Source organism: Heteronotia binoei, chromosome 2 (assembly GCF_032191835.1).
Source record: "Heteronotia binoei isolate CCM8104 ecotype False Entrance Well chromosome 2, APGP_CSIRO_Hbin_v1, whole genome shotgun sequence".
NCBI classification, from domain to species: domain Eukaryota; kingdom Metazoa; phylum Chordata; class Lepidosauria; order Squamata; family Gekkonidae; genus Heteronotia; species Heteronotia binoei.
The window spans coordinates 59,273,364-59,298,727 of NC_083224.1; the positions used below are offsets into that span (position 1 = coordinate 59,273,364).

Here is a 25,364-nt window from a genome sequence, read left to right on the forward strand (position 1 = left end):
CTGATAGCAATGAAGATCCCGTGAATTTAGGGGGAGGTATTTGTGAGTTTCCTTCATTGTGCAGGGGGTTGGATTAGATGACCCTGGAGATCCTTTCCAGCTCTATGATTCTATGATCCCCTTGTGATACATAGCAAGTGGATGCATGTTTAAGGGCAATGCTGCTTGGGAGAGAGTGAGTTAGCTGAACTGATTGACAGCTCGTGGAACTTGCTCTGATTGGAGAACTGCAGTTAACTGTAGTCTGGGAATTGAAGAAGAGAGTGGTGGCTTGGGAGACTCTAGTGCAAGAGGAGTCTGGAGTCTGTGTGATGTGGGTTTGGAAAAAGGATGGACTCTGGAGGAGATTGTTCAAAAAGTTTAATCAGTCTCTGTGCGTAAAACAGACACACAATTTGAGAAGGGAATTAGTTCTCCATTTATAAGCTTAATATCCAGTTTGATGAGACTGTAAGTCTGGAGAATAAGGAGTGGCAAATGGTTTGAAGTGGCACTGAAAGGCCCTAAACATGTCAAAAGACCAGGTTATTGATTTTAAAGAGATGATAATAATAATCTTGCCAGAGAAAAGGGTCTAGTGGGAAAACCCTAGTCTTTAAAACAGGGATAAAGCCGAGTACATTCTCAAGTCTGTGTGACCAACAAATATTAAATTCAAAAGGAAACATAAGGCAATCCAGAACTAGTACTATCCAAGCAAAAGCAGTGTAACATCTGTAACATCTTCACCTGAAAGCAAGTCTCTAAAAGTTGCTTGAGTATTCAGTACCATAAGATGCAGTTCTAGAAATATATCTTTCTGTCTACCAATTCCAAATCCTAAACACTATGTAAATGTCAATCCCCTTCCATGCCAGTTTGTTCAAATAAATCTGAACACTGCTTAACTGTTTAAGTGTGCCTAAAGTGCCATTTCTGAAGGTAAATATTGGCTGATTCCGCACTCACCTTTCTCCGGGGCAGGCTTCCGTTTCTGGGTGGAGCAAACTGGCAATTTCACACCAGTTGCTCTGCGCAGGCATTTTGCGCAGGGCAAACCCGTGATTTGCCCCGCCACAGTGTAAACCAAGATGCCGACGCAGAGCAACTGGTGTGAAATCGCCAGTTTGCCCTGCCCAGAAACAGAAGCCTGCCCCGGAGAAAGGCAAGTGTGGAATCAGCCACTGAAGAACTGATGCAATGTAAGTATGATTGTTTTGGAGATGCTTAATTAAACAGTCCTCCTATTACACCCCTCTTGGCTTCTGACTCTCTGACTGCAACCTTTAGAGCACCCTTTCATTTTACTGCAGTTTCAGGCTCATTGTCCTGGGTCTACTCAGCTGCTGTCAAAGACTTTGGCCTTGGCAGAAAATGGTAGAATCAGAAATATGTCAAATGAAATCAAACTCTTTGCTAGATAACTGTTTCACAGCCATAACTGCATAGTGACAGATTCTGGATGTGTCAGATTCGAGTCCAGTAGCACCTTAGAGACCAACAAGATTTTTGGGTTATAAACTTTTGAGAGTCAAAGCTCCCTTTGTCAGATAAGAACCCCAGATCTGTGCCAAAAAGAACCATAGAAGGCTACAGTTGGTACATAAGGTACATAAAACACCTGTCACGGACTAGTTGTTGGAAACACTATGAGAGCTTCCAACTGAGGCACACTTATTTGATGCCACTTGCAGGTGGGCTCTGATGTTATAGCAGATCTCTGCAATCAGAGGCAACGCAGCTCCTGCTGTTTGCCACAGACAGCATAGTGAGTTTTAGGAGAACTCAGAATCCGAATTCTGGAGTCCCTGAAGAACTTTTTCTATATTAAACCTTATTACATATTCCCAAATCACCATGGTTTCCAAATGATACTTGGTAGGCAAGCGTTACAGTAAAAAGATCACTTGCTAAAGATGCTGTTTCTGATTGGTATGTTGAGAACTGGCAGTGGACTCTGATCTGGAGAATAGGGTTTTATCCCCCACCACGCCTCCACATGAAGCCCGCTGGATGACCTTGGGCCAATCACAGTTCTCTCAACCCCACTTGCCTCACAAAGTGACTGTTGTGGGGAAAGGAAGGAAAAGATTATTGTAAACCGCTTTGAGATTCCTTAAGGTACAGAAAAGTGGGCTACAAAAACCTATTCTATGTGATGATCTTGAAAAAGTGGGGAGGGGGGGAAGCCCTTCCACTGTTTATTCCAGTATGGGCAGCCTGGAAAAACAAGACACATTTTTTCTTCTCTTACAGGACCAGCAAGGCTATTATTAGATGATATATTTTGTTTTGATGAAGTTTGAAACACTTCTTTCCTTTGACTCTCAGCCATCCTGCTGCAGGCAGAGATGCAAGCCAAGGAGCTCTTGTTGAAGCTCAAACTGAAACAGAATCCATGCCTACCTGTTGACACTGGCTACTTTAGGAGTTTCCCCATCAATTTTTTTTCCATGGCAGGACACTCAGCTTGGAGAGTCTGCTATAACCAAGAATGAAAGCAAAGCCCTGTAGGTTCTTGGCTGCACCCCATAAATGTCAGTATTGCTGCAACATGAAGGTTTCCATAAAGGAGGAAAAGCAGACATCTGTGGACTTTTTGCTCCAGAGATCTCTTCAAAGGTAGCTCTTTGCTAGAGATGAAAACAGCTTCTCATTCTTTAGCCAGGATTTTGGAGCTTCTCTGCTTACTATTTTGGCAGGTCCCTGAATAAGGGGCTTGAGTTGATTAGATAGAAAAGGTTGCTTTAGATGTATGGGCTGCGTGGGAAAGCATTCCTGTGATTAAGTGAATAGCTGGGGATTTTTAAATATGTCATTTAACATTCCTGGGCTTCGCTTTCTTACTTCCCTGGCAGACCATAGAGTAACTCTTCCATTTTACCAGATACTAAACTCACTTCTTCATAGCAAAACAGTATCTTCACTTCTTTGCTTTCTTTTCAGTGTCTGTCATACAAGTACAGCATCTAATATGAGGTATGCTCCTGAGCTAAACTTTAGAACATGTGTTCTTGTTTGTGTGTAACAGAGGTGGGGCAGGACTCTGGAGCTGATCTGCTTTGCCCTGAGAATGATTCAGTGTATTCATTCAGTTGCTTTGGTTTTAATGACTGAGCAAGATGAAAAGGAGCGAAGTATATAGATCAAGGGCTGCTTGCCCGCCACTCCAGGGAGGGATTTAAAGACACAGCATCAATTCAAATGCCTCCCCGTGCCTTCTGGGGAAAGCTATTCATATAATCAGAGGAATGCTTTCCCACACAACCTCCACATCTAAGCAGCCTCACCCACCTAATTGACTGTCACTTCATGAATCCTATCTCCATGACTCCTTGCATGCTCAGTTTAATACAAGCATTCTCATCCTGTGCCCAGGGATGCTTCACCTCTCTAACTCAGCCATGCTGCCTGAACCATGTCCTCTGCTCCATCCTGGTGACAACCAGAGATGGTGCTGCAATTCCATTGTTAGTAAACCATTCACACATGCAGAATTATCAGCCATTGCTTGTCTGTTTAGTGAATTCTTGATATTGTGCTAATTCTTCTCTGCTTATTTCCAGTTGAATATTGTAGATGGTTCAGCCTGGGCTGGTTCCACAAGGAAACTGAAATTAATACAGAAACAGGTTGCACAAGGGACATAGCTTCTTCACAGGACTGAATTGGCATGTTGAAAATGTGGAGATAAATAGATTTGCTGATATAACAGAGTACAACCCTAAACAGAGATTTAAGGCAACTGGCTTAGAAGAGTGTAAAATTGCATAGAATTGCACTGACAGTGAATGAATTATTGGAATGTGACAAATCAGCTACACTAAGCATTTTGCCATATGTTAAACTCCCCATGGACACAGTCAACTCAATATCATATCAATGTGCATCCTTAAAGTTCTTGAGTCCCAATCTAACCCCCTGTAGCCCAATACCCCAGGAGTGCGAGGTGAGGCTGGGTCGTGAAGCAGAGTGCGGGACGCCGAGGATGCGGGTGGCGACCGGCTGGCTGAAGGAGGCCGCCAAGTACCGCCAGGTGGTGGCGAGAACGCAGCGTGGTGTGGCTGGCGACTGCTGCAGGCGGAGCTTTACACAGGCAACGCGGGCTGGAGTGGTGGATTATCTTCTTTCTGGAGCACTCTATCTCCATGGGCACCCTCCAGCTTCCATCTCTGTGGGTGCTGCCGGGGTGCAGCTGAATCGACGGATGGGAGCCCTACGACCACGAGGCCCTGTACGGGGCTCGAGTGGCGTGTGGAGGCCTGGGGTATTGGGCTGCAGGGGGTTACATTGGGACTCAAGGCGGCGGTGGAACCTGTGATTATTCTCTGAGACCGCACTCTGACCGGGAGTAGAAAGGGCGTAACCCAGACAGTTAGGGAGGATACAGGGGAGGTCTTATTCCCCCCCCCCCAGGGTCGCCTGAGCTGTTCGGGGTCCATTGGGCCCTTAGACAACACTGCTGCACTTTAATTATCTGTGTTTGAGACCGCACTCTACGAACATCTGGCACTTTAATATCTATCACTCCTAATTTATAACTTTAACCTCCATTCTTCATCGATATGAATGTTTTATATTGCTGGCTACTAAACTGATTGGAATATTTGTTATTAGTTAATTAATTGGAATATTATTTAATTGTTTAGCGTTAAGAACATAAGAACATAAGAGAAGCCATGTTAGATCAGGCCGATGGCCCATCCAGTCCAACACTCTGTGTTACACAGTTGCCCCAAAAAATTATATTATATATATATATCTACACACACACACACACACTGTGGCTAATAGCCACTGATGGACCTCTGCTCCATATTTTTAACTAAACCCCTCTTGAAGGTGGCCATGCTTGTGTCTGCCACCACCTCCTGTGGCAGTGAATTCCACATGTTAATCACCCTTTGGGTGAAGAAGTACTTCCTTTTATCCATTTTAACCTGTCTGCTCAGCAATTTCATTGAATGCCCACGAGTTCTTGTATTGTGAGAAAGGGAGAAAAGTACTTCTTTCTCTACCGTCTCCATCCCATGCATTATCTTGTAAACCTCTATCATGTCACCCCGCAGTCGACGTTTCTCCAAGCTAAAGAGTCCCAAGCGTTTCAACCTTTCTTCATAGGGAAAGTGTTCCTGCCCTTTAATCATTCTAGTTGCCCTTTTCTGGACTTTCTCCAATGCTATAATATCCTTTTTGAGGTGCGGCGACCAGAACTGCACACAGTACTCCAAATGAGACCGCACCATCGATTTATACAGGGGCGTTATGATACTGGCTGATTTGTTTTCAGTTCCCTTCCTAATAATTCCCAGCATGGCGTTGGCCTTTTTATTGCAAACACACACTGTCTTGACATTTTCAGTGAGTTATCTACCACGACCCCAAGATCTCTCTCTTGGTCAGTCTCTGCCAGTTCACACCCCATCAACTTGTATTTGTAGCTGGGATTCTTGGCCCCAATGTGCATTACTTTGCACTTGGCCACATTGAACGGCATCTGCCATGCTGACGCCCACTCACCCAGCCTCAACAGATCCCTTTGGAGTTACTCACAATCCTCTCTGGTTCTCACCACCCTGAACAATTTAGTGTCATCCGCAAACTTGGCCACTTCACTGCTCACTCCCAACTCTAAATCATTTATGAACAAGTTAAAGAGCATGGGACCCAGTACCGAGCCCTGCGGCACCCCACTGCTTACCGTCCTCCACTGCGAAGACGGCCCATTTATACTCACTCTCTGCTTCCTATTACTCAGCCAGTTTTTGATCCACAAGAGGACCTGTCCTTTTACTCCATGACTCTCAAGCTTTCTAAGGAGCCTTTGATGAGGAACTTTATCAAAAGCTTTCTGGAAGTCAAGGTAAACAACATCTATTGGCTCTCCTTTGTCCACATGTTTGTTCACCCCCTCAAAGAAATGTAACAGGTTCGTGAGGCAAGATCTTCCCTTACAGAACCCATGCTGAGTCTTCCTCAATAACCCGTGTTCATCGATGTGCCTACTCATTCTGTCCTTGATAATGCTTTCTACCAACTTTCCCGGTATTGAAGTCAGACTGACTGGGCTGTAAGTTCCTGGATCTCCTCTGGAACCCTTTTTAAAGATGGGGGTGACATTTGCTACCTTCCAGTCCTCAGGAACGGAGGCAGATTTCAATGAAAGATTACAGATTTTTGTTAGAAGATCCACAAGTTCAACTTTGAGTTCTTTCAGAACTCTCGGATGTATGCCATCCGGACCCGGTGACTTATTAGTTTTTAATTTGTCTATCAGTTGTAGGACCTCCTCTTTTGTCACCTCAATCTGACTCAGATCTTTCAACACCCCTTCCAAAATTAGTGGTTCTGGGGCGGGCAAAAAGTTCTCATCTTCCACAGTGAAGACGGAGGCAAAAAATGCATTCAGCTCCTCAGCCATTTCCCTATCCTCCTTCAGTAATCCTTTTACCCCATGGTCATCCAAGGGCCCCACTGCCTCCCTGGCTGGTTTCCTACTTCTAATATATTTGAAGACATTTTTATTGTTGGTCTTTATGTTTTTTGCAATATGCTCCTCATAGTCCCTTTTTGCCTGCCTGATCACAGTCTTGCATTTGATTTGCCACAGCCTGTGTTCCCTTTTACTAATCTCACTTGGACTGGTTTTCCACCGCTTAAAGGAGTCCTTCTTAACTTTTACAGCTTCCATTACTTTGTTTGTTAACCATGCAGGACTTTTCTTATGCCTGTTTGTGCCTTTCCTAACTTGTGGTATGTATTTTATCTGAGCTTCTAGGATTATAGTTTAAATAGTTTTAAAGAAATTTAAAGAAATAGTTTTAAAGAAATTAAAGCATTGAAGAAATTTAGATATCTATATATATTTTTTAGCAAACCAATTGTTGGGTAGATTGAGATTGGGGTTTTTTTATCTATTAATATGCTACTGATGAAATTAAATATTTTGGCTAATCAATTAGAGGGGAGTTTTTAGGGTTGGGATTATTAAATTAAATTAACTACTGATTAAATTAGTAGTGAGCCAGCCAATTTGGGGATAGGAAGTGGGGGCTGAAGTTTTTAAGATCTTATAGGAGGGTGAGGGAGGCTGTCTTTGTGCTAGCAAAGGCCACTCCGGACGCAGGTGTGGATGCCCAACCTGGGGATTCCAGGACTCCTGGGGAGGGGAAGGTATGACGGTGGGAGCAGACAGAATTATAAGGGAAGGAGATGGAGACAAAACAGTGCTCGGCCCCCTTCCAGCCTGCGTCCCATCCCAACGGTGACAGGTAGTGGGGCCAAGAGGAATAGCCCGCCTCCGTCATTGGTGTTATGTAATGCCAGGTCCATAAATAATAAGACCTTGATCCTTAGGGAGTTCCTGCTTAAGCAGGACATGGACCTGGCTTGCGTGACCAAGACCTGGGTGCAAGATGGGGAGATGGTAGCTCTCTCCCAAATGACTCCCCCGGGTTACTCGATCTTTCACCAATCACAGACTAGCGGCCGGGGGAGAGGGGTGGCGCTATTTATATGGGAGGATTACTCCTTCTGGGCTCTCCCGGCCCCAACGATCAATGGTATAGAATGTGCCGGTCTGGTGTGGGATGTAGGAGAGGGGTTGGCGATTTGGCTGGTGTACCGTCCACCTAACGCACCTGTCAGCGCCTTACCATTCCTGATGGAGGTCGTGGCAGGCTGCGCATTGGAATACCCAAGGCTTGTGATCCTGGGTGATTTCAATGTCCATGCCGATGACGCGGCCTCCAGTCAGGCGATGGGCCTAGTGTCTTCCATGGTGACACTGGGACTCTCCCAATTTGTTACAATTCCCACTCACCAGGTGGGACACATGTTAGATTTGGTCTTTGCAGTTGGGGTTCTGGTGGACGGTATTACTGCTGAGGCGGTGCCCCGGTCAAACCATTTTGCCCTAAAGGCTTGTGTGAATGTGCCGCCCCAACCCTGTATGGGCAGAGAGCCTATTTTGGCTCACCCGCAGAGTCTGCTGGACCCTGAGCGGTTCCAAATGGCTTTACAGGATCCCTGGCCCCCTGGCGATTCCCTTGATGATCTGGTTGAGGCTTGGCATGGCTGACTATACAGGCCATCAATGAGATTGCACCCTGACGTCCTCTGTGCCCTCATGTTAAGCTGGCTCCGTGGCACACCCTGGAGCTACGACAGCTGAAACAAGGGCTCAGTCGACTAGAGAGGCAGTGGTGGCATACTCGTGATGAAGCAACAAGAACATCTTATAGAATGTTTATGAGGTCTTATGAGATGGCAGTTAAAGCCTCAAAGAAGGAGTACTTTGTGGCTAAGATTGCATCTGCAAATTTGCGCCCGGCACAATTATTTAGGATAATTGGGAACCTCAGAACACTGCCTCAAGGCAGACCAAATGTTAGAGAATTAGAGATTGGCTGTGAGGCTTCTGTGAATTTTTTTGCAGACAAAATCACGTCGCTCCGCCAGGACCTTCCCGCCACATTGGATACAGTGCAAGAACTCAAGGCTCCATGCCTGTCTTCTGGTTCAGTTCTGGATCACTTTGGATCACTTTGACACACTTAGCCTTGGGGAAGTTGACGGAATTCTCTCTACTGTACGCCCAACAACTTGTGATCTGATTAAAGCTTGCTAGAGGGAACTTAGATGTCCTATACGAGACATTGTAAATAGATCCCACTCAGAGAGGTGTTTTCCAACACCTCTTAAAGAGGCTATGGTCCATCCTCTCTTGAAAAAGAGTACAGCAGACCCGGTCAAATTGGCAAATTATCGACCGGTCTCAAATTTACCATTTTTGAGTAAAATTATCGAGATGGCAGTAGTGTTACAGTTGCAGAGTTTTCTGGATGACACTTCCATCTTAGATCCTGGCTTCCGCCTGGGTCATGGGACGGAGACAGTGCTGGTCGCTTTGATAGATGATCTCCAGCGGCATCTGAATCGAGGTGGCGTGGCGGTGCTGATGTTGTTAGATCTGTCGGCTGCGTTTGACACGGTCGACCATCAGTTACTGACCCACCAGCTTGCCAACGCAGTGATCAGGGGGTCAGCCTTACAGTGGTTTTCCTCCTTCCTTGATGGAAGGGGACAAAGGGTGGCAATTGGGGGAGAGTTGTCCCAGAGGCACTCACTAGATTGTGGGGTGCCGCAAGGGGCAGTCCTCTCTCCAATGTTATTTAACATCTACATGCACCCCCTTGCCCAGATTGCCCGGAGGTATGGGCTTGGGTGTCACCAATATGCAGATGACACCCAGCTCTATCTACTAATGGACAGTCGACCTGACTGCATCCCAAAAAATCTGGACCTAGCATTGCAAGCCGTGGCAGGTTGGCTCAGGCTGAGTAGGTTGAAGCTGAATCCAACGAAGCCAGAGGTCCTTTGCTTGGGTCATGGCGTTCTAGGAAGAGAAATTCCCCTCCCAGTCTTGGACGGTGTGTCACTGAAAGCGGCACACAGGGTCAAAAGCTTGGGGGTTTTACTGGAGGGATGGTGGCTCAGTGAGGGACGGTGGAGGGATGGTGGCTCAGTGGTAGAGCATCTGCTTGGGAAGCAGAAGGTTCCAGGTTCAATCCCTGGCATCTCCAAAGAAGGGTCCAGGCAAATAGGTGTGAAAAACCTCAGCTTGAGACCCTGGAGAGCCGCTGCCAGTCTGAGAAGACAATACTGACTTTGATGGACCAAGGGTCTGATTCAGTATAAGGCAGCTTCATATGTTCATATGGAGCCTTCATTGTCAATGGAGGCCCAGATAGTGGCCACTGCCAAATCCACGTTTTTCCATCTTAAACGGGCGAGGCAGCTGGCCCCCTTCCTGGAGTGTCATGACTTGGCAACAGTGATCCATGCAACGTTCACCTCGAGACTGGCTTACTGTATTGCCCTCTACATGGGGCTGCCTTTGTGCCAAACCCGGAAGCTGCAGCTGGTGCAGAACACGGCGGCTAGGCTGTTATTAGGGCTCCCAAAGTGAGCCCTAATATTAGGGATATTAGGGATCAATTCCGCAGGGCCTGCAAGACTACTCTTTTTAAGATGGCCTTCGTGTAAATATAGATCTAAGATAGACCTGCTGTAGACATATCCAGCCACAAAACTCACTGAAGATCTGAGATGTAGCACCAGAAATGTTAATTTTAATAGATACGTTGGTTTTAAATGATGGTTTATATTTAATGTATTATTTATTGAATTGTACTGATGCTTTATTGTAAACCAAGATTTACATGTTGTGAGCCGCCCTGAGCCTGCTTCGGCGGGGAGGGCTGGATATAAATAAAATGTATTATTATTATTAATTAATTAATTTATTACTTTACATTTATATCCCGCCCTCTCCGCAAGCGGACAAAGCATGGCCACTGTTACAGAATTCCTGCAAAATTGCTATTTAAAAATTTCACAGACATTTCACAGAAATCCTGCAAAATTTCACAGAATTCCTGCAAAAATGCTATTTAAAAATTTCACAGACAATGACCAATGCCTAGATAACTGTTGGGGGGAGGGTATACAATGTAAGGGTGAGATCAGACATACTCCTTCCAGGAGTAGGCAAGAGTTTTTGTGTTGTCCTTGTTCCTCTCCTGACACATGCACATCCATTTCTGGACTCCAGCATGACTTTTCATCACTTCCCCATACTTCAGAAAGTATGCTTTTAATCCCCCCCCCCTCAGGTGTCTGGGATGTTCACTAATTTAAACATTTATTTTGTACTAGGGTAGCCAAGTCCAATTCAAGAAATTTTGGGTGCCTTGGGGGTGGAGCCAGGAGCAAGATTGTGAGAAGCATAACTGAACTCCAAAAGGAGTTCTGGCCATCACATTTAAAGGGACCACACACCTTTTAAATGCCTTCCCTCCATTTGGAAATAATAAAGGATAGGGGCATCTTCTTTTGGGGCTCATAGAATTGGACCCTCTGTCCAATCTTTTTGAAACTTGAAGGGTATTTTGAGGAGAGTCATTGGATGCTATGCTGCAAATTTGGTGCATCTACCTCAAAAAAACAGCCCTCCAGAGCCCCAGATACCCACAGATCAATTCTCCATTATACCCTATGGGAATCGGTCTCCACAGGGAATAATGGAGTGCTCAGCAGACATTCCCTCCCCCTTTCTGATGACCCTGAAACAAGGGGAAAGCCTCCAAACTGGGGGTTCCCCTGCCCCCACCTGGGGATTGGCATTCCCATTATGTATCCCTTTTTAAAGAGCTACTCCAGGTTTTTTAAACATTTGAAATATTGCTGTTGGCAAAAGGTATGCGTGTGTGTGGGGGTTAAGTGATATGATTGGCACAAGGACCAGCCAGTGAACATTCTGTGCAGTCATCTTTTCCTGGAATACAAAGATTTCCTTGCTCCTTAGCTCAATTCATTTCAGAAACTACTAGGTCTGTTCAAAAAGATGTAAATTTAACATTTAGCAACCATAATCAATGCTACTTAGCAACTATCATCAATAAACAATCATATTAGTCAAGAGCCTCCCTAATGAAAATCCTGTCTGACAATGAGTGCGTTCACATACACTAAATACCGTGCTTTGTAACTGGATTTTTACTGTGTAAGTATAGCAAAATCCACTTGCAAATAGTCGCCGTATGAAAGCACCCAATGTGTTTTCAATTCCCTACAACCCAGTAACCTATCTGGATGTCAGTTTCTCTGACCCAAAACGCCTGTCTCTGAAGATCAATTGTAACAGCAGTGGGCTGCAGTATCTCAGTCTCAAAGAAAACACATTCTGCATATGCTTAAATGTGATTATTTATTATTGCCATTACTTACAAACTTTACAAAGATGCAACCCTTTAATCTGGTTTCAGTCTTGGAATGAGTTGTAAAATATTTGAAGCAATAACAGAGAAACAATGCTTCTGAATATGTAAGAGTGCCTTTGCCCAGCCAACCAAGTAGCTGCAGGCTTTCCTTGCACAAGATTATGGAGCTGGGATTCTCGAGAAGATGGCTATAATTCCAGCAGAGTAGTAGTATGAGTGTGATGCAGCAAAACCAAATGGGATTCCTGTGCCAACTTAAAGACTATGAACCCCGTATGAACCCCAGAGAGCACTGAGGTCAGCAGGGAAGAACCTGCTGACTATCCCTGGGCCAAAGGAGGTAAGACTCCAGAGTACCCGTACTCGGGCCTTCTCAGTTTTGGCCCCATAGCTGTGGAATCAACTCCCAGAGGAAATGCGGGCCCTGCGGGACATTGAACAATTCCGCAGGGCCTGCAAAACCATCCTGTTCCAAATGGCCTTCACCAGCTGATACTACTAAATTGCCAAGTAAACTTGCCGATGAATAGCACTAAATGTATTAATGTTTTTAGAATTTTATGGATTTTAATTTGTCTTCAAATGTTATTTATTATATAATGTATGTATTGAATTTTATGCTGTTAGCCGCCCTGAGTCGCTTGGTCGGGGAGGGCGGGATACAAATAAAATGTGACTGTGACTGACTGACTGACTAGCTGACATCTTAGCAGACTTAAGGACATCTTACTGAAGCGTAAGATGTCATGGGCTAGAATCTACTTCACTACCTTCAAATGCCATGGCTTTTAGGTACTTTGGAGCCCTAGCATCTCTGCTAAAAGAAAGCACATGTTCCAAGACTGAGCTCTGGTATTCAAACAGGTCTGTGTCTTTGCCTTACAATATACATGGGAGGGGGGGTGGTCAAGTTAAGTCCTACATGTTTAATGCCTGAGCAACAGGTAGAAGAAAGGCATTAAAGGGCTCAGGATAAGACAACCCAAGGACAGCTGAGCTAGAAGTTGTGTCTTGTTAGAGGTGGAATAGATCAGGAGAGAGTCTGCATCTGAGAGTGATGTTCAATTTGCATTCCTTGCTTGAAGCATTTTGGGTTTGATGAAAGCAGGAGTCTTCCTGCTGCCCCTGCTTTGGTGCTTTTCAAGCCTCTTTCTAACAAGTCCCCAGAAAGATTAACCTCTGTGCCCTATGACCTCCTCAGCACGTGCCTCTCCTGCATGTGTGTTGTTGCAGCTCCAACAAATAGTGAAACAAGCAAAAGGCATGTCCCCACAGAAAAGATCTGAGACTCTGCAGCTGTACCCATCTGCCTTCCAACAAGTTCGCTCACAGAACTCCCACTAGGTCATTACAGCAAGTCTTTCTCCAGATTTTTAGCAGGAGACGCTAAAAGAAGTTAGTAAGTGTATCTGCAAGCCTCACACATCTCTGCAAATAGGATCAGTCTTACTATGAAGCAATGTGAAGCAGTTTGCTTCAGGCAGAGGATTTCAGGAAAGGGTGCTACATTCTGCCCTCTCTCTCTTTTAAAAAACATGTTCTGGTTCTCCACAACAAGACACAAGATTTACTTTTTACTTCAAATGCAAAAACAGTCTAAAGCCCCGAATATGTTTACAAATATGGCAACGAACTACAGTAAAAGTCTGACATTTCAGGGCTGGTTTGTGGTTAATTAGTTGTTTTGTTCTTAGAGATAAGACTTTTTTCTTTCTCTTTACATCTCAAGGCAAGATGCACTGGATTGATGTTGCCCTGTATAAACCTCTCTTCCCCCCGCAATCATCACAGCTTCTTTGCATGGTGTGAGTTTAGCTTCAAGAGATGAATATGACTGTTCTTCACACCGTTGCGCTGAATCTTTTGCTACTACTATCACTACCTGGAGGAGGTGCTGTTTTAGTTTCAGCAAAGCCTGCATAGTTCTTACTTTTTTAGTTCTTTCACTGGGAAGTGCTCCAATGTAAACTGATAAAAAGAAGCTTTCAAAGGCCATGAGTTCCCAAAGCATAGAGTTGCCCTTGTTGAAACAGGGTGGGTTTGCTGTGGTTTTCTTGGTTTCTTTGATTTAGTGCCTAATGCAGACTACGGATAAAGCAGCGACTCATCTCTAAACCCAGGGATTTAGGGCAGGATTCTTTAGAAGGCCTAGTAAACAGTGCAGCACTCTCTAATCCCAGGAGCAGGTTACTACCTGTTTGCTTCATATAAACTTTGCCGGCTATGGCAATTTCACGTTGTGGTTAGTTTCAAGCATGCCCTCAGGACTGAAATGTTTATTGCAGCAGAAAAGGGATTGTAAAGTATCTCATTGGAAAGAGCAAAGATGAAGAAGTGAGCACCTAAACAGATGCTATGCTGGACCAGAATGCATGCCAGAACCAGTTTTATTATTGCTAGAGTCGCTGTGGGGCATCTGGTGCAAACACATAAACAAAAAAAAAGTTTTAAAAATCCATCTTGCTATCTAGCAATGTATTTGCTATGAAGATAACCATAGGTGGTCAGAGGAAGAATTCTCTGGTGCAGTTAACAGGCACTTGAAATGTTTACTACGTACTCCTCAGTGCAAGGCAAGTACCAGAGATGGAGTCATATCAGGGAGACAGAGAAGAGAAAAAGCGCAAACAGGGTACTATAAGGCCAATACCACTATATTCCTTCTTGAGCAATACTGACTAGCAGTTAACACAACTGGGAACACTTATCCAGCCAGGAACTTGTCTAGTTCCCTTACCACTGTTTTCCACCCATGCACTCCACTTCTGTAAGTGCATGGAAGTCAGGAGTCATTATCACTCACTGAACAGAATTGGAACCAAAACTGAAAACTATGTAAAGACTGCTGATTTGCATTTTTACAAATAGATCTAAGTATCCATGCTCCCTTACAACTGCTCCGGTGTCCCTTTTCCCTTACAACTGGTATCTGGATGGGTTTCACTTTCACAGCTACCTAGTAAAACCCACAGCACCAGGTAAGACTTAGTGAAAGTTTGCAAGGAAGAAAAATGTTCTTCCAAATGAAGAAAATATGAATTCCCCCAAGTTCTCTGGAGAGATGCCACAGAAATTCCGAATTATGAGCTGATCAGCAAAGTATTGTTCAAGTACTGGATGAAACTGGCCACACTGGAAACCATATCATTCCAGTGATGCTTTGGGGTTTATTTAAGTGAACATTCTTCATGGAATTCTCCAACAGCATGACTTGGAAAAGTGGCAGCTACATGTGTACTAGTACATACTAGGAATATGTGAAAACACTCCACATTTATGACAAAGAGTCATAAATCCTGACATAGAGTAAGAGATAAAATCATGTAAATCAAATGACAAAAACACCTGAGGTTCTTTGAATAAGGAAAATATGATGAAATCAAATACAGCTTTCACATAGTAATTATAATAGCATAATACCAGCATCCTGGGGAAAAATTGTGACTTACAGAATCTTTAAATTGTAGAGGCCAGAAAATGCTTCTCCTGGGATCTTAGAAAGCTGATTTCCAGACAGGCGCCTATAATAAACAGAAGAGGTAATGTTTAAGATGTTTATTTGTGTCACCATGTTTAAAAAACGTTATATGTGAAAATCCAGCAGCGCCTTATCTAAGAAAATATAAAGATGACCTGGAGCAAAGCATCTTGCTATACTTATGTTGATCATACTTATGGATCAGACATAGCTTTGTGAGTAGCAGAAGGAATTGGCTCAGGAAAACAGATCTGTATATACCTGTTTAGGTGGCATTTTTGTGTGTAATCTGCTAAGATTTAAGTGTGGGAGAAGAGGGGTATAAAGGCTCAAATAAACAAAATGACTCTATGTAGTTACTTCAGACTAAGTCCACTGATTTTCATGGGCTTCGTCTGGAGCAACTCTGCATAGGATTGCTCTGTTAAAAGTCAACATGAACCAAGTGCTGTACATTTCTTAATTATTCATACTAGCCATACTGAAGGAAGTATAAAGAGATTGCTCTTGGCTTTGCCCAAAGCAACTGTGCACTGTGCTTTAACCTAAAGCAAATCTGCATTGTAATGAAATGTGTTTATAAGTCAGTGTCCATCAAATAATTTGGAAACTTTACATTCATGTATTTAGATGTGCCTTTCTCTTTCCAAATATGCACTGCAACTGCAGAAGCCTAAAAAACACTTCAAATGGTATATATAAATATGACCTAAGGTTTACACAAATTCCTGGAGCATAGATTTGTCAAAGATAGCCATAGTTACTAGACGGAACTTCCATATTCAGAAGCAATATATCTCTGAAAAACAAATGTTGGAACAAACAACAGGCAAGGAGTATTGTCTTCATGCCCTAAAGCCTCCGCGATCAATTAGCCTGGCTGCTGCTGAACTCTTATTTTCAGCTTCATAAGTATTTGCACAGCTTCTAGAACCAGACAAAGATATTTTTAATATATCTCCATCCATCCATCCATACACAACCCCTCCCCCATTAATTCTCCTTTCCTTTCGCAATTCATGACTGCTTTTTGCACAAGATTATGTACATGGGTGCAAGTATACAATTTTAATAGCTCTTTTCTAGGATTGAAGGACAACTGCTCTCACAATTAGTTCTCAGAAAGCATAAATAGCATGAGCAGTCTACCACCAGCCATCTTCGCAAGAGACCAACAACCAGCTAAATTTGGCTTATTGTCACTTGGGAAGTATGCTCTTTTGTAATTTCTTCATTTGACTATTTCTGTTGCCTTGAGGGGGACATTGATTCTGATGGGAGGTTGCCAAACTCATAAGTGCATCTTGACGAACAATGGTCCCATTGCATGTTACCATTTTTGTTTACATCCCATCACAGGTGCTTTCTCTCTTCCTACAACTGAGGATTTGCTTTTTAAATTAAATGATGTTGCACAATTGTACCGTTACACACTGCAACAAGCTTGATATCAGTATTAAGAGCCAGTTTATTTTATTGTTTAACATGTTGAAGGAAGATCTAGGAGACCGAGGTATAAATACCCACATTGCCATGCCAGCTCACTGGGCTGCTTCCACATGGCAACAATTCTCTGTGTTGCTCTTTCTGCTGTGAATACAGAAACATACACAACAACAATGGAGCATCCACACTGAAGTTTCCCTGTACCTTCCTTGCTTCATCCCTCCATGGCTGCCATTTTCACCTCCTTGAGAGCTTTTCTTAGGATTTTTTTAAAGCAACAACTATATCATTATAGCATCATAACATTATACCAGGGATGCCTAGACTGTGAACAATTTTGGAATTTTGAGAGAAGGTGGTGAATGGACTCAAAAATGGCAGCTACAGGATGCAGAACTAAACAAAATACGGCTGCTGCAAGAGGTAGAGCCAAACAAAAAATCTCCCTCCTCAGACCTTCAGGGAAGAAGGAAAGTTTGAAGAGGACATGCAACCACACCCTGACAAAGGGAAGCCCAGGTGTTGCTTATCAGCCCTCCTAATCCTCTAGCGGCTGCCTGTTCTTGGAGCCAGAGAAAACCCTTTCATTTGAATAAAGGCCACCAATAACAAGTGGCCCCACCCACTTTCTGAAAAAGTCAGCAGGTGCCAGGAGAAATTCCTTCAGGTGCCATAGTATCCCTGTGTGCCATGTTGGGGAACCCTGTCTTACAGCAACCTATTGCAACTATGTCCTAATTCCTAGTTTTCATTTCTTTTAAAGTAAGTTTTTACCCTTTTTGATTATAGAGTTTTAAGAAGAAATGAGCACAGTACCTTTTTCATTATAATTCTACAACCACAAGAGCTATAAACTTGATTTTTTTTTAAAAAAAAATGAAAGCTGGGAACAAGTACTTTGTTGCAGTAAATAATTATAACATAGCAATGTGGCTTTTTGTTTTTTGTCATCAAAACTCAGCCAACCTATGGACATCTGAGGCACAGTTTTTAAGGCAAGAGATGTTCAGAGGTGGTTTACCATTGCCTGACTCTGCATCGTAACCCTGATATTCTTTAGTGGTCTCCTATCCAAATACTAACTAGGGCTGACTCTGCTTAGCTTCCAAGATCTGACAAGATCGGGCTAGTCAGGTCAAGGTGATACAGCTATTACAAAACAAAACAAAAGTCCTCCAAAAGCCCTCTTGTGGGATGGGATTGAAAAACAACCATCACAGGGACCGAGGTAAGGAAAGTGGTGACTATGTGGGCAAAACCTGGAAAAATGCATACCCCTTCCTATCCACATGATGTCCAGACGCACTTTGACTGCAATCTTTCAAAAAAGATCATGGGCGTTTTCGCACTGACCTTAATCGGCAGCGACGCCGCTCTTCACCGTGCAGGATCTGCGTGGATTTCGCACCAATTGCCGCGGAGCACCCGGAAGAGCCGCAAAGTCCCGCGGCTTTTGCGGCGCAAATGGAAACTGGGTTTTGGCAGTTTCCATTTGCGCCGCAAAAGCCTTTGCTTTGGTGCGAAATCCGCGCAGACCCTGCGCGATGAAGAGGGGCGTCGCTGCCGATTAAGGTCAGTGTGAAAACGCCCCATGTCAAATTAGGTTTGCAAAAATCACAACAAAGCAATAGAAAACAGAATGAATAGCAGATGACATCATATAGGTGTGCCCATGGGTCATTTTGTAGAAAAAGAGATACCAGAACTCATTAGCACAACTCATTTGCATATGCCACACATCCCTGACATCATTGGAAGGTGTACTAAATTATATCAGCTCAGCAAGTGTGGGACTGTATATTCAAACCTATCCTGTCTAACCTTTATGGATTATCTGAGGCAAAGTTAGTTTTCTTTCTGCTATCTTGACCGATATTCCCATATCACAAGCCTTGTTCAAAGTATCTTTTGGCTGCCATAACAGGGAGCAAAAGACTAGCTCCCTTTCTTGATGTTTGACTGGTTTTTATAACTGAAACTCTATGTAAATCTTCCATGCTGTACTTTTTATTTCTATGCCAATAAAGGTATTTGGATTGAATATCAGCTCAGCACCTACCTTAAAATGCTATTTAATTATAATTGTCATAATGAAACCTTACTCCCATCATACTTTCTCCTATGTGGCCACAGTGGCATGATGAAGATATCCATCTGTCTGCGTTATATGTTTTGGTTATTTGCCCTTTTTTGTAGGGAAAAATATTAGAAATTTTATCAAATCTTAGAGTTCAGCAAAATTCTCACAGGGGGTTTGAACAATGGAGCCCAGAATCAATTATTGGGGGGAGTAAAAAAGAAAGAGCACAATAAAATTTAGAGGTTCAGGAGCTCTGCTCCTGTGAGCTTCTGCCCAAAATGAGGCCTGGATGTGCCTGCAAACAGCACTGCTTAGATTAAGCCAAAATGAAGATTAAAATCCAAGTGGAAACAGGTTTGCATATATATTAGTAAGCAAACTGGTTCAGCATCAGTGGTAGAGCAAACAGGAAGATACTAATCTAGCCCTTAACCTGAGCAGTAAGGGGAGGGGCAGTGGCTCTGTGGTAGAGCATCTGCTTGGTAAGCAGAAGGTCCCAGGTTCAATCTCCAAAAAAGGGTCCAGGCAAAATGGTGTGAAAAACCTCAGCTTGAGACCCTGGAGAGCCACTGCCAGTCTGAGAAGACAATACTGACTTTGATGGACCAAGGGTCTGATTCAGTATAAGGCAGCTTCATATGTTCAGTATAATATGGGTGCCAGCAGGAGAGGGAGATATTTTTTACTTCTTCCTTCCCTGTGCTCCATGGGAAAGTTTTACTGGGGGGAGCAATTGGAGTTGGGAACACATTCCTCAAATCACGCATCTTCTCAGCATTATTTATTTTAAATATTTCTGTGCTACTTCTTCAGAGTCCTACTTGAGGCAGCTTAAAATTAAAATAACGCATCAATATAAAACAACAAGCCATAAAAACAAGTCATTAGATATAAACAGCATAAAAACTATTCCCAAACAGATCTCAGGCCAGAAGCAGCCAATTTAAAAAGCTGGTTAAAATAAAACACTAATTAAAAGAGTAAAAAAATGTACTTTGGCCTGGTGCCTAAAAACAGTAGAGTATGTGCAAGGCAAAACTCAAGCGAGAGGGTATTTCAAGCCACCTCAGAAAATACCTTGTCTCTAGCTGCCACCCACCTCACCTCTGAAGACAAGGACACATAGACCAAGAGAGGGAGGAATCACTGGAGAAAAAAGTCTTCACCAGCTGGCAGCACCTGAAGGCGACCAGCGAGCCACTTGGGGAGCAAGTTTCAGAGTTTTGGTGCCACAACCAAAGAGGTTATCTCCTGGGTTGCCATCAATTTAATCTCAGAAGGCCGGGACACCTGAAGAAAGGCCTCAGAAGATGACTTCAAGAGTCAGGTAGGTTTTGCTTTTGATAAAGTTCCTCATCAAAGGCTCCTTAGAAAGCTTGAGAGTCATGGAGTAAAAGGACAGGTCCTCTTGTGGATCAAAAACTGGCTGAGTAATAGGAAGCAGAGAGTGAGTATAAATGGGCAGTCTTTGCAATGGAGGACGGTAAGCAGTGGGGTGCCGCAGGGCTCGGTACTGGGTCCCATGCTCTTTAACTTGTTCATAAATGATTTAGAGTTGGGAGTGAGCAGTGAAGTGGCCAAGTTTGCGGATGACACTAAATTGTTCAGGGTGGTGAGAACCAGAGAGGATTGTGAGGAACTCCAAAGGGACCTGTTGAGGCTGGGTGAGTGGGCGTCAACGTGGCAGATGCAGTTCAGTGTGGCCAAGTGCAAAGTAATGCACATTGGGGCCAAGAATCCCAGCTACAAATACAAGTTGATGGGGTGTGAACTGGCAGAGACTGACCAAGAGAAAGATCTTGGGGTCGTGGTAGATAACTCACTGAAAATGTCAAGACAGTGTGCGTTTGCAATAAAAAAGGCCAACGCCATGCTGGGAATTATTAGGAAGGGAATTGAAAACAAATCAGCCAGTATCATAATGCCCCTGTATAAATCGATGGTGCGGTCTCATTTGGAGTACTGTGTGCAGTTCTGGTCGCCGCACCTCAAAAAGGATATTATAGCATTGGAGAAAGTCCAGAGAAGGGCAACTAGAATGATTAAAGGGCTGGAACACTTTCCCTATGAAGAAAGTTGAAACGCTTGGGACTCTTTAGCTTGGAGAAACGTCGACTGCGGGGTGACATGATAGAGGTTTACAAGATAATGCATGGGATGGAGACGGTAGAGAAAGAAGTACTTTTCTCCCTTTCTCACAATACAAGAACTCGTGGGCATTCAATGAAATTGCTGAGCAGACAGGTTAAAATGGATAAAAGGAAGTACTTCTTCACCCAAAGGGTGATTAACATGTGGAATTCACTGCCACAGGAGGTGGTGGCAGACACAAGCATGGCCACCTTCAAGAGGGGTTTAGATAAAAATATGGAGCAGAGGTCCATCAGTGGCTATTAGCCACAGTGTGTGTGTGTGTGTGTGTGTGTGTGTGTAGATCTATGTATAATATAATTTTTTTTGGCAACTGTGTAACACAGAGTGTTGGACTGGATGGGCCACAGTGTGTGTGTGTGTGTGTGTATATATATATATATATATAAAAATTTGGCCACTGTGTGACACAGAGTGTTGGACTGGATGGGCTATTGGCCTGATCCAACATGGCTTCTCTTATGTTCTTATGTTCTTTGTATGGGAGTAGGTAGATTCATTTGAAATGTGGTGTTGAAGGGAAAGTTTTACGGATACCATGGACTGCCAAAAGGACAAATAAGCAAGTTCTAGATCAAAGCAAGCCTGAAATCTCCTTAGAAGCTAATATGACCAAACAAAGACTATCACATTTTGATCGCATTATGAGAAGACAAGTGTCAATGGAAAAGTCAATAATACTAGAAAAAGTTGAAGGCAGCAGGAAAAGAAGAAGAAAATCGCAGATTTATACCCTGCCCTTCTCTCTGAATCAGAGTCTCAGAGCGGCTTACAATTTCCTATATCTTCTCCCTGCAAAACAGACACCCTGTGAGGTGGGTGGGGCTGAAAGAGCTCTGACAGAATCTGCCCTTTCAAGGACAACCATGGCTGACCCAAGGCCATTCCAGGAGCTGCAAGTGGAGGAGTGGGGAATCAAACCCGGTTCTCCCAGGTAAGAGTCCACACACTTAACCACTACACCAGACTGAAAGACCCAACATGAGATGGATTGACTCAATAAAGGAAGCCATGGCTCTTAGTTTGTAAGACCTGAGCAAGGCTGTTAACAATAAGACATTTTGGAGGACATTAATTCATAGGGTTAACACAAGTTGGAAGCAACTTGATGGTACTTAACACATAAACACACAGGTTCTTCTAGTATGATGAGCCCAAGCCATATAGGGCTTTAAAAGTCAACACCAGAACTTCGAATTGGGAGCAAGATGGGAGCAAGTGTAGATTGGACAAAACTAGGATTCTCAACCTCCAGGTAAGTCCTGGAGATCTCTCAAACCAACCTCCATACTTCAGAGATCAGTTCCTCTGGAGAAAATTGACTCTATGGCATTATACCCTGCTGAGGTTCCTCTACTCCCCAAACTAGGGTTGCCAGGTATCCCATGGCAACCACCAGTGGGTAAGTGGGACTCACTGGCAGCAAAAGCAGATCAAGGTCAGTGTTTCTGGCAATGTGGCAATATCACTTCCAGTGCACCAGAAGAGGTGTTATCATGTTGCCAGCAGCACAGGGATGCTCTGGTGTTTGTGCTTCTACCATGTAGTTTTGTGATGCTGGTCGAGGGCTCCAGTTTTTCTCCTGGGCCCAGTTTTCCTATTGTGAACCTAGACATCTCCTTCTGTTTTTTTGTGGGAAAGGAGGGTTACTATTCACAAAATAAGCTCTATGAGCTTCTAACTTCAGGACATGCATCCCTGGAACTTTATTTCACCTTCAGTCCAAACTGCTATAACCTGTTAGGGGCTCTTCCCCCTTTTGGTAAGGAATCTTTGATATGCTAATTAGAATTAATGGAAGAGAGCACTTTTCTTCCAACTCCAATTAATCCTCCTGCCAGAAATTTGACCAAGGTCTGTTGCACAACTTATTTAACCAAGCAGAACCTTTCATTGGATTCTTTTGAAAGACAGCTTACACACCCAGTACCAGGTTGATGGCTGGCAGGTATGAAACAGCCATGACAGAGCAAACATCACAGAATCTGACAGGACATCCATATCACTTTTGCCACACAGTACCTTTCAGTGGTAGTTCCTGTTTCATCTATCAGCCATCACATGATGAGAAAAGCACTGTTCATACATGTACATAAAGCTTCTAACCTCAGGACATTCTGATGAAGTAAAGGGAAATGTGTCTGTCTGAAAATTCTACTGTCTTATTTTGGTGGTGCCATCATCTGTGGAGAAGATATATATGACAGTTGCTAGCAGACACTTCTAACAGGCATGTTTCTTGATGGTAATATTAGTCTCCATGTCAGAAAACATAAGGGTATAACTTAGTTGGCAGAGCAGGTGAAATGATTCCTTTTTGGACCAAATGGTTTAAAAACATCACGTGTTTTCCTAAGAAAGCAAAGAGTTTAAGGAACCAGAAGTAAGTCTATTTTAACATAAGCTTATGTGAACTTCTTTGTTCTGAAGGCCAACAGGATCATTCAGGTAACCCTAAGTCTGGACATTAACAAATTCTATTCAGGTTTTTTTTTTTGTCTGATTATATACATTTCCAGAAGCATACACATCAAAGCATGCAACTTTGAGAATCTGGTGCAATAAAAGTCACCTGACAGCCTATCATTTAGCTGCCTGATCCACCATCTTGTGGGTCCAACATACATATAATTTATCCTTGAGTTTATTTTTAGGGTTGCCAGGTCCAACTCAGGAAATATTTGGGGACTTTGGGGGTAGAGCCAGGAGACTTTTCCATACCAAATAATAAAAAATATAACAGTGCAGTTCCCCGAATACAGTCTTTATTTTCTCCTCCTCTTTTTTGCCTTCAAAGGGTTCCCTAGCTGTTGCACTTCCACTAAATGAAAGTGAACACACACACACACTCACAAAGCAGCCAAAATAAACAGTTTGCAAGCCCACACTTTTGTGATCTCACTGGGGCAATCTACTCAAGGGAATTGCTGAATGTAGCAATATGCTGTGTTTCAACCAACTTCTTCAGACTAACACAGTAAAATGAAAGTACTGAACAGAGCAGTCTAGGGGGTGGAGTTTTCCTCCATCCCATATCCCTTTCACTATGTAACTTCTGAAAGGAATGCAAGAGGGACTGGGCTTTCTCTCTTCCTCTCTCATACCCACTGGGTCCCCAATCTTGTTGAACCTGAGGGCACAAGAATTTGTTTGTTGAGGGGCTCAGTCCAATCTTGGTACATTGGGAGATTCCAAGCCAAGGATCTTCCTATCATGGAGCCAGCTATTCCCAAAGATGTGCCATTTCAGAGAGGAAGAGGGAGTGAGAGAAATTTCCTCTAGTGCCAACGCAGCCTCTTCTGCTGACTGAACGGGTTTATATCAGGGTTTCCCAAACTTTTCTTTCCCGTGGCCCCGTTATTTTTACACTTCTCCTTTGTGGCCCACTAAAATTTGGGGGTGGAGCCAGGAGACTTTGGGGGTGTAGTTGGGAGACAGGAATTATGTCAGTGAAGGACCAAGTGATGTCACTTCCGGGACACACTGAACCAGAACTCCACCTTTTCCTGTGATGTCACTTCCAGGGCACTCCCCCAAACCTGGCTCTTCTTCGGAAGTAAATTCATTTTCAGAAAAATTTCTCTGAAACTCATGCTGAGCCAAAATGGGGGTGGAAAGTGGGCAGATCTCTTTTCACCCCCACACCTGCATGCACCTGTTTGTGTATTTTTCTCCAGCTTGCAAGCACTCCTAATGCCCATGTTCAATTGCCTGCACCACCTACACATCCCTTCCTCAACAGCACTGGCCAGTATATGCAATTGGGAGTGCTGTTGCCATTGCCATCAGGAATGCCAGCACTATGTACCACCCACACTGGGCCCTGGCAGTTGCTCTACCTCAAAATATGCTGACAAATTTAGTAGGCCCTTCCTTCCGCTGCTACTACTGGAACCCTGCCTCAAGCTACAACCAAGCTTGCTTGGTTTCAAGAAAATCTTTCGACAGCTATTTTTCATTCTTTTCTGTGGTTGAAACACTGGGAAATTGCAAAAGGAAGCAGAGAATTGTACTGCAATTAATGAATTAATTACAAGTTATATGAAGTTCATACAAGCTTTTCTGCAGTTATCCCAAAAAGGATATTTATGAGGGGCTTGCAGCTTTTTACTGCCGGTGTTTCCCATGCCTTTAAAAGCAACCTGTTGTGCAGATACTTAGCCAGTGAACTACTTTCATCCTTTTTAATATCTACAGGAGGAGTTTAATTTTGGTGTCAGACAGCTGTTAAAAGCAGTACCAGTAAAATGATGCCAAGTTCATAGTACCATCTCTTCCAGTGCTGTTGAGATATACTGCAGTAATCTCCAATAATCTCTTTCTGCCCCACACCTCTTACTCTCACTCACTCACACAGAAATCTCATAGAAGGCCACCTGGCTACAATTGGGAGTGCAAATTCATTTGCAGAGCTCCTATGTCTGCAACAACAGTATTATGAAAAGAA

The 25,364-nt window shown here is 43.6% G+C and overlaps 1 protein-coding gene across 2 annotated transcripts in view; it reads right to left on the reverse strand.

Moving 5' to 3' along the window:
- LGR6 (leucine rich repeat containing G protein-coupled receptor 6) overlaps positions 1 to 25,364 on the reverse strand; it is a 193,034-nt gene that overhangs the window by 94,063 nt on the left and 73,607 nt on the right. For both annotated transcript variants that reach the window (XM_060231114.1, XM_060231113.1), the window contains exon 3: positions 15,212 to 15,283. In XM_060231114.1, coding sequence (XP_060087097.1) covers positions 15,212 to 15,283 — 72 coding nt within the window. The remainder of the gene's footprint in view (positions 1 to 15,211; positions 15,284 to 25,364) is intronic.